The sequence below is a fragment of the Molossus molossus genome, unplaced genomic scaffold (assembly GCF_014108415.1).
Source record: "Molossus molossus isolate mMolMol1 unplaced genomic scaffold, mMolMol1.p scaffold_m16_p_3, whole genome shotgun sequence".
NCBI classification, from domain to species: domain Eukaryota; kingdom Metazoa; phylum Chordata; class Mammalia; order Chiroptera; family Molossidae; genus Molossus; species Molossus molossus.
The window spans coordinates 124,317,906-124,331,627 of record NW_023425366.1 but is presented as its reverse complement, the minus strand read 5'-3'; the positions used below and the strand labels follow the sequence as shown (position 1 = coordinate 124,331,627).

General features: G+C 47.5%; 1 protein-coding gene across 1 annotated transcript; it reads left to right on the top strand.

The window, feature by feature from the left end:
• The first annotated feature begins 3,489 nt into the window (after window positions 1–3,489).
• On the top strand, window positions 3,490–8,239 carry ZNF689 (zinc finger protein 689). Its single transcript, XM_036280552.1, has 3 exons — window positions 3,490–4,022; window positions 4,222–4,335; window positions 6,150–8,239. Exons 1-3 carry the CDS (start codon window positions 3,818–3,820, stop codon window positions 7,331–7,333), a joined length of 1,503 nt encoding a protein of 500 aa, XP_036136445.1. The 5' UTR covers window positions 3,490–3,817; the 3' UTR covers window positions 7,334–8,239.
• Window positions 8,240–13,722: the final 5,483 nt, after the last annotated feature.

Sequence of the window (13,722 nt, the reverse complement as noted above, 5' to 3'; positions counted from 1 at the left end):
AGGAGGAGGAGGGGGAGGGATAGAACTTTTTAGAAAATGGGAAACTTCTGCCTGAGCTAGGTGGGGCATTGAGGGATTCACACTTAGACCCTTATGCCTTGAACAAACAGGCTCTTAGTCTCAGGAGCTGCTTCTTCTTCATACCCAACTGCCCAGTCTTTGGTTCCATTTGTCTCTGCAGAAAGCAAGAATAAGAAGAAAAAAAGGAGCCCTGGCAGGTTTGGCTCAGCGGTTAGAGTGTCAGCCTGCAGACCAAAGAGTCCCCAGTTGGGGTCGTCCGGGTGGCAACCAATCAATGTGTCTCTCTCACATCAATGTTTCTCTCTCTCTCTCTCTTCCTCCCACTCTGTCTGAAGATAAATGTAAAAACCTCCTCGGGTGAGGATTTTTAAAAAAAGAAAGAAATGGGAATCAAGAAACTTAATTTGGTCTATGTGAGATAGAGGCCAGCGCAGAAGATGTGGCAATACCCCTGGAAGTAACTGAGGACCCTAACTGCAGGGGGTGTTGCCAGTAATTGCCTCAGGGCTCTTCAGCCACAGGGCAACAGTGCTCTCAAGCTCCAAAGAGGCCACACTCATGTCTGTTCTCTTCCTCCTGGCCAGCCACCAGCAGGTCTAGTCTGCTGAGCAGCCCTACCCTGTGGTAGTATGGGTACAGCTTTCTCAGTGCAAGGACCTGCTCCAGCATCAACTCATCCACACAGGTGAGACACCCCTTCTCTGCCCCCACTGTGGCTGCTGCTTTTGAAAAAGCAGAGCACTGGCCACCACATAAGGAAGAAGCCCCTATGCATGTCTTTACTGTTGGCAGCTCTTTGCCTTCCCCTCACTGTTTGTCAGACACAGACAGATCCACTCTGGCGACTGTCCCCATGTTTATAGGTCATGTGGTGTCCATTTTTACCAGTGGGCTTACCTGTTCTAGCACCAGCTGCTCCACAAAAAGAGACAAGCCCTACCTGTACCCTGGCTGTGGCTGCTCCTTCCACCCGAGCAGGGGTATGTATATCCACAGGTACAGACATATGTGCACAGACCAGGGGTGCCACTTTGCATACCCCTCCCTCCTGGCCAACCACCAGCTTGTGCACTTGGGTAAGCACTGCCACCATTCCCTACAATGTAGTAGTTACTTTGCTTACCAGGAAAACTTACTCCAGCACGAGCTCATGGCTGTAGGTAGTGCTTCCACTAGAGGCTCCCTTGGCAGATACACACATTTAGGGCCTCTGGTTAGAGTGGATGCAGCCATAACTAGAGGCCCTTTCCCTGCAATGAGTATAGGAAACTCTTCAAGAGAAAGTATGCCCTGAAAACCCACCAGTGGATCTATCAGGCAAAGAAGGCGAGGCAGAGTGTTAGAGACCTGGTCAGTCCCTATGCCAGGCTCTGACCTTGAGGATCATGACCCCCCAGTTTATGTTCACTGTTTCTCAGATAAATTCCAAAAGTGTGCATGACCTGGTCAGGTACCCCAATGGAGCTTCTGATGGATGGTATTTCTCCTTGTTAAGTATTGACCATGCAGAGCAAGCAGGGGCAAGAGAGAGAGGGGAAAAGGAGATATACAAAGTGACAAGGTCTGTAGGTGCATTGAAGTCCCCCTTCAAGGAGCGGGATATAGCTGTAATCAGAAATGTGTCAGTGCGTTAGTTACCTTGCTCAGAAATGGAAGAGGTTGAAACTTGACAACATGAATCCATTAAGAAATAGTGGGTGGAGGGGGTCAAGGAGGGAAAACATGGGGGGACATTTATATTACTCTCAACAATAAAGATACATTTAAAAAAATAAAATATTAATGGGTTGGAGGTTTGGCCCTCTTGTTTCATTAGAAAGGGGAGTGGGAATCAAAGGAGGTTGACAGTTGGCTGATGTGTATGTCTAGCTACTAAATCATTGCATTCATCCTAAGACCTCTTATGTGCTCCCATTAAATCCCATTCAGCTCCTGAGGTAATATATGTACTGTAGCCTATGGTTGGATTATTGCAAGGCTTTTCCCCTCCCCGTTAAATTCTCATAAACTCACATAGTTCTCTAGGCTTTCTTCTAAAGTTTTATATTTAATATGGATAGATCTAAAAAAAAAAAAAAAGGTAATGGGTTGGAAAGATAAATGTATATGGCATCAGCTGAGGTAAGAGATACAGCAAATGGTGTATTCTCCTGTCCCCAGTTCCCCTGGGTGATGACACTAAGCTGGTGAAACTCTGAACCACAACATTTACACAGAAGTGGGGACAGACCGATGGGGATGGGTGCTGACTGGTTCCATCAGCAATTTTCCTTTCCGATGTGTCTTTCCCATACGTGCTTATATCATTCTGTTATTATTAGTTGTGAATTTATATGCCTCACTAGACTGTAAACTTCATTCAGGGCATGGCCCATGACTTATTTTTGTAACCTGGCCTCTCCTCACTATCCACCACTATACTTTGTACATGAACAGATGTCATGTAAAAATGAAGTATGGAGAGATACACAGAAGATTGAACCTCAAAAGAGCCCAGGAGCCCAGGTGGATTCTTGAGTTACCAATCCAATTAAAATAGTGGGAGGGGACAGTGCCTAGTTCAGGGGCATGAATAAAGGCTCTGTCAGCCCAAGTTTAAATCTGTCCCTCTGCTTTACTAGCAGTACCCCTCTGAGATCTTTCCTCATTAGTGGAACTGGAAGGATAACCATCACCTCACACAATGTTGTCAAAGAATAAATAAGAGCCCTGGCCGGTTTGGCTCAGCGGTTAGAGCGTCGACCTGCGGTTCAGAGAGACCTGGGTTCGGTTCCCACTACGGGCATGTACCTCGGTTGCAGGTTGTCCTGCCCTGGTTGGTCGTGCGGGTGGTGCGGGTGGCAACCACTCGATGTGTCCCTTTTGCGTCGATGTTTCTCTCTCTCTCTCTCTCTCTCCCCCTCCCTCCCTCCCTTTCCCTCCCACTCTATCTGAACAAAAAATGGAAAAAAATGTCCTCAGGTGAGGATAAACTAAACTAAAAAGAACTACCATTCTTAAAAAAAAAAAAAAAGAATAAATAAGATAGAATGTGTCACGTGTTGGGTATGGTGCCAGCCCAGAGGAAACTAACGTTAATTCCCCTCCCAAAAGGGCAACAAGGAAGTTCCCCATCATCCAAAGCAAAGGCTCTTCCTGAGAAAGACACGAAAAAGAACCCAGGAGCTTCAGCCTGGGTTGGCAGGAGTGGCTCCCTCGCTCGAATCTGCCCCTCCCCCAGGCAGGCAGTGGCCCCCACGAACAAGGGCCGGTTGCTAATCCCAGGCCACGTCGAGGCTTCCCGCCTCAAAAATCAGTCACCAGACACCATGAGCCAACTTCCTGCCCTTACGCTTCCGTTGGCTTCGTTCAAACAGGCCGCTTTCGTAAACACCCAATCAGAATGCTCGGTCTTCGGCCGCCGCCCAATGAGCGCGTGGAATGGGAGGAAAAAGGGCGTGAAGCCCAATCGCAGCGCCATCACACTTGAGGGCAAAGAGGGTAGGAAGCCGGCATGGCGCTCTGGTCAATAAAATCGATAGCTGGAAGCTGCCTGTGTTCCAGGCAAAGGCGGTGCAGTAGCAGCGCCGCCATTTTCCCCGAAGGCATCTTCCGGTGCCTTTCCCCCAAGTTCGGGTAGGAGTTTCCTGAAGAACAGCGACAGGTTTCCGTTAGCCCCGCAGGCGGCGGTTTCCGATTCCCTGCTGGCCTGCCCTAGGCACACTCAGTCCCGGTCCGGCGCCGGCTCCCAAATCCCGGGTCCGCCAGGGGCCAAGGCCGGGCCAGGGGAGGTCGTGCCACCGACTTCTCGGGTCCAATGGCACCGCCTTCAGCTCCGCTCCCCGAACGGGGACCAGGAGAGGCTGGACCCGGCCGGAGAAGGGGAAGGAAGCCAAGGGCGGTGAAGTTCGCGGACGTGGCCGTGTACTTCTCCCCGGAGGAGTGGGAGTGTCTGCGGTCCGCGCAGAGGACCCTGTACCGGGACGTGATGCGGGAGACCTACGGCCACCTGGGCGCGCTCGGTGAGGCCCGGCCTAATCCGCTTCCGCGGGACCGAAGGGATGGAGGAGCTTGGCGTTTGGGGGGCAAAGTGTCCAGGGTCCTGGCCTGCGACCAGGTTGTGTCGGGGGAGGAGGACCGGGGCTTGGTAGGAGATGCCACCGGGTAGATATTTACCCAGTTATTTATGAGCTGGACCTCTGACTGGTTCTCCTTCCCCAGGGTGCGCAGGTCCCAAACCATCCCTCATCTCCTGGTTGGAACGAAATACCGATGATTGGGAACCAGCTGCCTTGGATCCACAGGAGTGCCCAAGGGGGTTAACAGTCCAAAGAAGTGAGTGAAAAAATGCCCGCGGAGGGCCTGCAGCTTCCAATGACTCCGTCCGGAGTTATGGTAGCTAGGGGTACCCATGACCCATGTTTTAGTGCTCCATTTACTGAGTTCATTTTCACAATTTCAGGGTACTGTTTATGGTGGTGTTGGTTTGGTCCACCACACAAAGATTCACATATCATTTTGAAGACTAACTATTGGCAGTTTTCTATTGTGTGAGTGAAAATCAGTGAGCTTTTAAAAGGAGATACTATTCTGCCTCCTTTCCAGGATGCCTGCCTGCAGCCTCCTTTGAATTGGGCTCTGACTCAGAGACCCTATACTTCTGAGTTTTCTGTGTTTTGGTTTAAGGGACTTCATGGAGAACAGCTGCCTGGCGTGCAGTGGCCTCTTTCTGTCCTGGCCGGACTCTGATCAGTGCAGGACATACTGCACTCTCCTCAGGATCAAGCAAGGCTCTAATTAATTCCATTCGGGTAGAAGGGCCCAGATCCACTCACAGGGGCAGAAGGAACTATCTGGGCTGGAGTTTCTATGTCAGATTCTCTAAGACCAGAGCTATCTTTCTAAGGTTCAGATCTGACCATGATATTTCTTTGCTTAAAACCATTCAGCCCGCCCTGGTCCGTTTGGCTCAGCGGTTATCAGCCTGCAGTCCCGAGAGACCTGGGTTCAGTTCCCTATAAGGGCACGAACCTCGGTTGCAGTTTGTTCCCCGGCCCTGTTTGGGTTGTGTGGGTGGCAACCACTCGATGTGTCCCTTTCACGTCGATGTTTCTCTTTCTCTCTCTCCCTCCCACTCTATCTGAACAAAAAAATGGAAAAATATCCTCCGGTGAGGATAAACAAAAACCATTCAGCCCATAAATGATGATGGAAAAATAATAATAAAATAAAGGGTAGGGGAACCATTCAACCCACCTGGAATGGCTCAGTTGGTTGAATGTCATCTTGTACACGTAAAGGTTGTCGGTTTGATTCCTGGTCAGGGCACATACCTGGGTTGAGGGTTTGATACCCAGTTAGGGAGCATACAGAAGGCAACTAATCAATGTTTCTCTCTCTCTTACCTTTTTCCTCTCTCTAATAATGTCCTCAGGTGAGGATTAAAAAACAACAACAAAAAACATTCAGTTTTTGCCAGCGTGGATTATCAGATGGTTGTCAGTTATATCTAGTCACTTGGGGAACTTGGTAAAAATACAGATTCTTGGACCCAATTCTAGAACTATTTACTTATCTTTACAGATGTCTAGGAATGTGTGTGTTTTAATAGCCCCAATTGATTTGGATGTATGTTTAAGTTTGAGAACCATTGGGTAAAATGTAGTTCAAAGTCCTTACAGAAGTGGTTCTGAGAGTGTGGTCCTCAGACCAGTAGCAGCATCATTCCTGATCATGTTACAAATGCAAATTTGTGAGCCCCACCCCAGACCTGCAGAATCAAAAACTGTTTCAGTAGCCCTCCAAATGATTCTGATCACAATAAAATTTGAGAACCTCTGGCTTAGAGGGCTTATTACCTAGTCACTGCCAGCTCATACCTTGTTTCCACTCCCTGCCTTACACCCTCTTCAAAAACTAATTTTTAAAGTCAGCGTAATCTCCCAGAAATGTTCCCCAACTTCTCCAATCTGGGTTAGGGGCTCCTGTAATTCCCTCCATACTTTCATAGCAGTATGTCACACTGGGTCTTTGTCACTAACACTCCTTGAAGACCGGCAGAGTCTATTTGATTTATATTCTGTAACACTGTAATAGGCAAGAGTAGAAGCCCAGTACTTGTTAAATTAATTTCTCCTGTGTCCCTGTAGAAACCAGAGCCAGAAAGAAGACTGAAGAGAAAGATGTTTTCCCACCTAAGGAGGCACCCCGGAAGGGGAAGAGAGGGCGGAAGCCCAGCAAGCCCAGATTGATTCCCAGACAGACATCTGGGGGTCCCATCTGCCCTGACTGTGGTTGTACCTTCCCTGATCACCCAACTCTGAAAAGCCACAAGTGTGCCCAGAATCTAAAAAAGCCTTACCCTTGCCCAGACTGTGGGCGCCGCTTTTCCTACCCATCCCTGTTGGTCAGTCACCGGCGGGCACACTCTGGTGAATGTCCCTATGTTTGTGACCAATGTGGCAAACGTTTCTCGCAGCGTAAGAACCTCTCTCAGCACCAGGTTATCCACACAGGCGAGAAACCCTACCATTGCCCTGACTGTGGCCGCTGCTTCCGAAGGAGCCGGTCCTTGGCCAATCACCGGACCACACATACAGGCGAAAAACCCCACCAGTGCCCTAACTGTGGGCGGCGCTTTGCCTACCCCTCCCTGCTAGCCATCCACCAGCGCACACATACAGGAGAGAAGCCCTATACTTGTCTGGAATGCAACCGCCGCTTCCGCCAGCGCACCGCTCTCGTCATCCACCAGCGCATCCACACGGGCGAGAAGCCCTACCCATGTCCAGACTGTGAGCGGCGTTTCTCCTCGTCCTCTCGCCTGGTGAGCCACCGGAGAGTGCACTCTGGGGAGCGTCCCTATGCCTGCGAGCACTGTGAGGCCCGCTTCTCCCAGCGCAGCACCCTGCTCCAGCACCAGCTCTTGCACACAGGAGAGAAGCCCTACCCGTGCCCAGACTGTGGACGTGCCTTCCGTCGGAGCGGCTCCCTAGCCATACATCGCAGCACACACACCGAGGAGAAGCTGCATGCGTGTGAAGACTGTGGCCGCCGCTTTGCCTACCCCTCACTACTGGCTAGTCACCGGCGCGTTCACTCAGGCGAGCGGCCCTATGCTTGTGACCTGTGCTCTAAGCGCTTTGCCCAGTGGAGCCACCTGGCCCAGCACCAGCTCCTGCACACTGGGGAGAAACCTTTCCCTTGCCTTGAGTGTGGCCGTTGCTTTCGCCAGAGGTGGTCTTTGGCTGTCCACAAGTGTAGCCCCAGGGTCCAAAACTGTAGCTCTAGATCTGCTATAGAGGGACCCAGTCAGAAGGGCAATGCCCTTTAGAATGGAAAGGACTGTCTTAAGTTCATTTCATTTCATGGAGGGGCCTAGAGAAGGGAAGGAGAAGCCCAGGTCATACAGGGCAGATTCAGAATTAAAACCCAGGTCTTCTGCTACACAGACCTGAACTTGAGTATATTCTTCCACACTGGCTGCCTTACTCTGTCTAGAACAGATAGTCCCATTAGGAGAGGTGACATCATTTGGTTCAAATTTAACAAGCTATCTTATCCTAAAAATTTCTGTGCGTGGCCATCAGAGTGAAAGTTCTCCCCAGATATTTTAGGGGCTGTCTACCTTTCTAATTTGCATATAGGGATTACCTGTCCCTTTGCATGTAGTCAGGAGGATCCTTTTTATAGGTGGCAGGATCTCCTACTCTGCCTCCTCCTCCATACCAGGTTTAAACAAACCTGGTTTAGCCCCCTTTTTAACAATACTCCTGCTAAGTGGTGTTCCACCCTTGCTTTAAAACCTCCCTTGACAGGGAGCTCACTACCTCACAAAGCAGGTCATTTCATTATAGGATAGCTGTGATCTTTGAAGGTGGTTAAGTGCCACATTCTTCCCTGTAAGCCTTGCCCAGAATATGTTTAGTACTTCCTCTACATGGCAGCTTTTCAGATAACTTAATCCTAATTACTTTGCCTCATGTTTTCAGGTTAAACAGCATTAATTTGGTCAGTCATTCTTTAATGATAGGGTTTCAGTTCCCATACATGAACTCCAAACAGGTGCTGGTTTTTCAGTGTTCCTTTTAAGGGGTCATATAAAAATAAACCGGCACCACAGTGTACACAGTATATACCTCCTGGTCTGGAGTTGTTTTACCAGCTCTAGATTACATTGGATTTGGGAAGAGGGGCAGCACTGTACCAGGGTGTATTGGGTTGCAGATACCCAAATACCTAAGTTTTTTAAAAACCACATGCTGTGAAGCTAAGTCTTCTGCACCCTGTGTTTGGAAAATTGCTTAAAGTTGGGTCTGGGACATAAGTGTATTGAGCTTTGGGACAAGATTGATTTTTTTTTTTTTTTTTTATCCTCACCTGAGGACATTTTTCCATTTTTTGTTCAGACAGAGTGGGAGGGAGAGAGAGGAAGAGAGAGAGAAACATTGATGTGAAAGGGACACATCGAGTGGCTGCCACCCTCACGACCAACCAGGGCCGGGGACAAACTGCAACCGAGGTACGTGCCCTTAGCGGGAACCGGACCCAGGTCTCTCTGGACCGCAGGCCGACGCTCTAACCGCTGAGCCAATCCGGCCAGGGCGGGACAAGATTGATCTTAAGGGAAAGCAGGGGGGAGGTATGGGTAGCAGCAAGAAGTGAAAACAGGACCGGTTTGTTGTACTTTATCTGGTGGGTTTGGATTGGTTTCTGGCAGCCAGTGGTTGGAAAGTCCTAGGTCTCACTTCAGCATAGCACCTTTCATGAGTCCTCAGTCAAAACTTTTTTTTCATAAAATGAGGTGAAGCCATCCAAGGAGGGTAGAAAATTGGGTAATTACATACAAAACAAAACAGTCATCAAATTGTAAACATAAGCTTCAGAAGGCAGCAATGTGTCTTACTTAATCTTTGATATGCCTCCATGGCACCCACACCTGACTAGGTAGCTGCTCAGTAAGGCTTGATTGAATTGAATGAACAGGCCTACTACCTTCCTTGGGTAGCTGCACCAAATTGGAATTTCCAAACCTGACTCATCTCATTCCAACAGCTGGAAGGGGTCATCCTACCCCTGTATCTGTCCTCATCACAGCTCCAGAGTGGGGGTGCAGCTGGGGAACAGCTTTTGTAATTACCTCTGTTCTGGTGTTTAGCAAGTTGCATTGTAACTGTTTCTTCTTGGATGATGATCCGCCCCCAAGTAGGACTCATACCAGACTGGATCTCATTAAAATATCTGTTGAATGAATTATGTTCCTTGTGGAATTACTGTTTGTAAAAATATAAATCTAGTCTTTAACCAAGTAGAAATTTTTACTGATAGAGATTTGTCCTGCTCTAGCAGAGACCTATTAGATGTCTGCCTAGCCCTGTTTTATTTATTTATTTATTTATTTATTTAATCCTCACCCGAGGGCATTTTTTTCCATTTTTTGTTCAGATAGAGCAGGAGGGGGAGAGAGAGAGACATTGATGTGAAAGGGACACATCAAGTGGCTGCCACCTGCACGACCAACCAGGGCCGGGGACAAACTGCAACCGAGGTTCACGCCCTTAGCGGGAACCGAACCTGGGTCTCTCTGGACCACAGGCCAATGCTCCAACCGCTGAGCCAAACCAGCCAGGGCTAGCCCCCTATTTTAGAACTGGCTCTTTTCCCTACTTTTATCACCAGGCCAACCCAACTATTTCCTTACCTAGGAATTTATAACTCTTTGGGCCTGACTAACTCATTAAAACTTGGGAGCCACCCTAGCCGGTTTGGCTCAGCGGTTAGAGTGTCAGCCTGTGCACCTGAGAGTCCCGGGTTCGGATTCAGCTAAGGGCACGTACCTTGGTTGCAGTTCGTCCCCAGCCCTGGTTGGGGTCGTGTGGGTGACAACCACTTGATGTGTCTGTCTCACATCGATGTTTCTCTCTCTTCCTCCCTTCCTCCCGCTCTGTCTGAAGATAAATGCAAAAAATAAATAAATAAATGTCCTCAGATAAGGATAAAAAAAAAACCACACAATGCCCCGCGGGTGTGACTCAGTGTTGAGTATCGACCCATGCACCAAGAAGTCGCCAGTTCGATTCCCAGTCAGGACACATGCCCAAGTTGTGGGCCAAATCCCCAGTGGGGGGCATGCAGGAGGCGGCCAATCCATGTTCTATCTCATCGATGTTTCTATCTCTCCCTCTTCCTTCTCTCTCCAAAATCAATAAAGAAGGGGGAAAAAAGAAGGCCTAGAAACGTCCATTAAAAAAAATACTTGGGAGCCCTTGGTGGCCAAGGTCCAGTATGTGGTCTACAGAGGGCAGAGATGAGAGACAACTTCCTAGGTTTCCTAAAATACTTCAGTCCTGAGGTCCATTTGATGACCAGCTGTATCCTTCTAGTAAATCCACTCCCCCCTTTTTTTATCCTCACCCGAGGACATTCTTTCATTTTTTGTTCAGATAGAGTGGGAGGGAGAGAGAGAGAAACATTGACATGAAAAGGACACATTCAGTGGCTGCCACCCACATGACCCAACCAGGGCCGGCGACAAACTGCAACCAAGGCACGTGCCCTTAGCGGGAACCGAACCCAGGTCTCTCTGGACCGCAGGCTGACGCTCTAACTGCTGAGCCAAGCTGACCAGGACAAATTCCCGTTTCTTCAGGTAGTTTGAGTTTTTGTTACTTGCAACCAAAAGAATTAACTAATAAGCAGCCCCAATATGGGTTAATTTCCCATCTGCCTGTATGCCTATTTATGAGCTATGAAGAAAAACGTCTGATCTTTTTTTGTTGTTAATCCTCACCTGAGGGTATTTTTCCATCGATTTTTAGGGAGTGGAAGGGGAAGGGAGGGATGGAGAGGAAAAGAAAAACATTGTGAGAGGAAGACATCAATTGGTTGTCCCAGTTGGGGCTGGGATCAAACCTGCAACCCAGGTATGTGCCCTTGACTGGGAATCAAATCAGCGACCATTTGGTGCTTAGGCCAACACTCTAACCACTGAGCAACACTGGCCAGAGCTGATCTCCAACCTCATTTAAACCTTCAATATCACTTAATTCTTCCATATATCTTGAGCCCCTGAGTACCTTCTCCTTCACTAAGAAAACACAAGGTATTAAATAGGAACTCCTTCAACATTCCACTCCCCACTGTCTCCAAATTTACCAGTGTGACCATCTTACTTGCTTCCTTCCATCTCAGGAAAGCCCCTCATAGACAATGCTCATCAACAGCTGTGCCTGGATTTCATCAACTACCCCCTCAGGGACTTCGTTCCATATATTATTTTTCTCTCTCCTTTTAGTTTAATGATTTCAGAATCCCTCTCTTGTCTGGAACACACACACCCTAGCCTACAAACATGCTAAAATCTATCTTTTTTTTTTTTAATCTTTACCTGAGGACATTTTTGCATGTATCTTCAGATAGAGCAGGAAGGGGGTGGGGGGGAGAGAAACATCGACCGGTTGTCACCCACACAACCCCAAGCGGGGCGGGGACAAACTGCAACCAAGATATGTGTCCTTAGCGGGAACCGAACCTGGGACTTTCTGGTCCACGCACCGACGCTCTAATGCTAAGCCAAACCGGTCAGGGCTAAAATCTATCTTTAAAAACAATAAAGAACTTTCCCTCTGGCCTCTGTTCCCATCTCCTATTTTCAGCTAAATTTTGATGGGTTTTCTTTTTTATTGTTGAAAATATTACAGATGTCCCTCCTTTTTTCCCCCATTGACCCCCCTCCACCTGCTACCACCCTCAGCTAAATTTCTTGAAGCAGTAGTCTACATTAACTGTATCCATTCTGTTTATTCTTTGGCCTACTGCAATAGTATTACCACCACTTTATTGAGCATTTATGATGTCCCATGTACTGTGTTAGGCACTTTATGTATATTCCAATCCATTATTTTTTTAATTCTCACCTGAGGACATTTTTGCATTTATCTTCAGCTAGAGCAGGAGGGAGAGAGAGAGAGAAACATCGATGTGAGAGAGACACATCGAGTGGTTGCCACCCACACAACCCAACCAGGGCTGGGGACAAACTGCAATTGAGGTATGTGCCCTTAGCGGGAACTGAACCCAGGTCTCTCTGGTCCGTGGGCCAACGCTCTAACCGCTGAACCAAACCGGCCAGGGCTCCAATCTAATTTTTACAAGAACCCCATAAAGTAGGTATTAGGAGATGTTCCTCCATAAGCTTTTCTTGTTGCTACATACTTGCTGAGTATGCAATAAATGAAAGGCCCTACCCTCAAACTCTCAGGCTTTCGCCAATTCCAGACCTAGAGCCCCAGTGAATGAAGGGAGTCTGGGTCCTGTTAACGAAGGACCACATTACATTGGCAAAAACATGCAGTAGATCTTCCTAGTATTTTCCAAATGTACCTGCAGTCATTCACCAGGGTGACTGGGCACTGGAGAACTGGACATTGGCTCTAAATTGATTATAATTCTTGGAGATCAGGTGTTTGCAGAAAAAGGCTAACTCAGCACACTGAGGTTGCTCAAACCCTGATTATCTTTAGGACTGGCATTTGGCTCATTGTGGAAGATTAATAATAATAAACTGAGCCCTTGAAATATTTTGTCTAATTAGAGTATTTTTGAATACTGGAGGCCTTGAACCATGCTGTACCAGTCTGACCAGATACATTTATCCTACCAATGTGATTTATGGTGAATGCCTGTTTTTGCTCTGAGGGACTGGGGTCTGACTAGCTGAAGTCAGTCATGTGGGCACTCCATGTCTATGTGACTGACCCCAATAAAAATCCTGCACAGCAAGGCTCAGGTGAGCTTCTCTGGTTGGCAACTATTTGTATATATTATCACAAATCATTGCTGGGAGAAGTAAATGCATTCCTGTTCAACTCCACTGGGAAAGAATACCTGGGTTTGTGCCTGGTTTCTCCTGAACGTCGCTACATGCACCTTTCCCCTTGTCTGATTTTAATCTGAATCAAACTATACTACAAGGCCACAGTAATCAATACAGCATGGTACTGGCATAAAAACAGACATATAGATCAGTGGAACAGAATACAGAACCCATAAATAAACCCACATCTATATGGTCAATTACTATTTGATAAAGGAGGCAAGAACATACAATGGGGTGAAATCAGTCTATTCAATAAATGGTGTTGGGAAAATTGGACAGATACATCAAGAAAATGAAATGAGACCATCTTCTCACACCATACACAAGAATAAACTCAAAATGGATTAAAGACTTAAATGTAAACTTGAAACCACAAAACTCCTAGAAGAAAACATAAGCAATAAAATTTTTGGCATTTCTCTTAGTAATATATATTTTTCTGATATAACTCCTTGGGCAAGGGAAACAAAATAAAATAATAAACAGCCCTGGCTAGTTTGGCTCAGCGGTTAGAGTGTTGGCCCGTGGACCAATGAGTCACGGTTTCGATTCCTGTCAAGGGCACGTACCTCGATTGTGATTCATCCCCGGCCTTGGTTGTGGTCGTGCAGGAGGCAGCCACTCGATGTGTCCCGTCACGTGGATGTTTCTCTCTCTCTCTCTCTTTCTCTCTCTTTCTCTCTCTCTCTCCCTCCCACTCTGTCTGAAGATAAATGTAAAAATATCCTCGGGTGAGGATTAAAAAAAAAAAACAAACTATAGAAGTTTTGCACAGAAAAAGAAACCATCAACAAAATGAAAAGACAACCCATTGAATGGACTACATATTTGCCAATGATACATCT

Bases quoted from the DNA above. Each gene is read 5' to 3' on its own strand.
- ZNF689 (XM_036280552.1), top strand. From the start codon at position 3,818: ATGGCACCGCCTTCAGCTCCGCTCCCCGAACGGGGACCAGGAGAGGCT. The intron at 4,023-4,221 runs GTGAGGCCCGGC...CTCCTTCCCCAG, and splicing joins CGGCCACCTGGGCGCGCTCG to GGTGCGCAGGTCCCAAACCA. The intron at 4,336-6,149 runs GTGAGTGAAAAA...GTGTCCCTGTAG, and splicing joins GGGGTTAACAGTCCAAAGAA to AAACCAGAGCCAGAAAGAAG.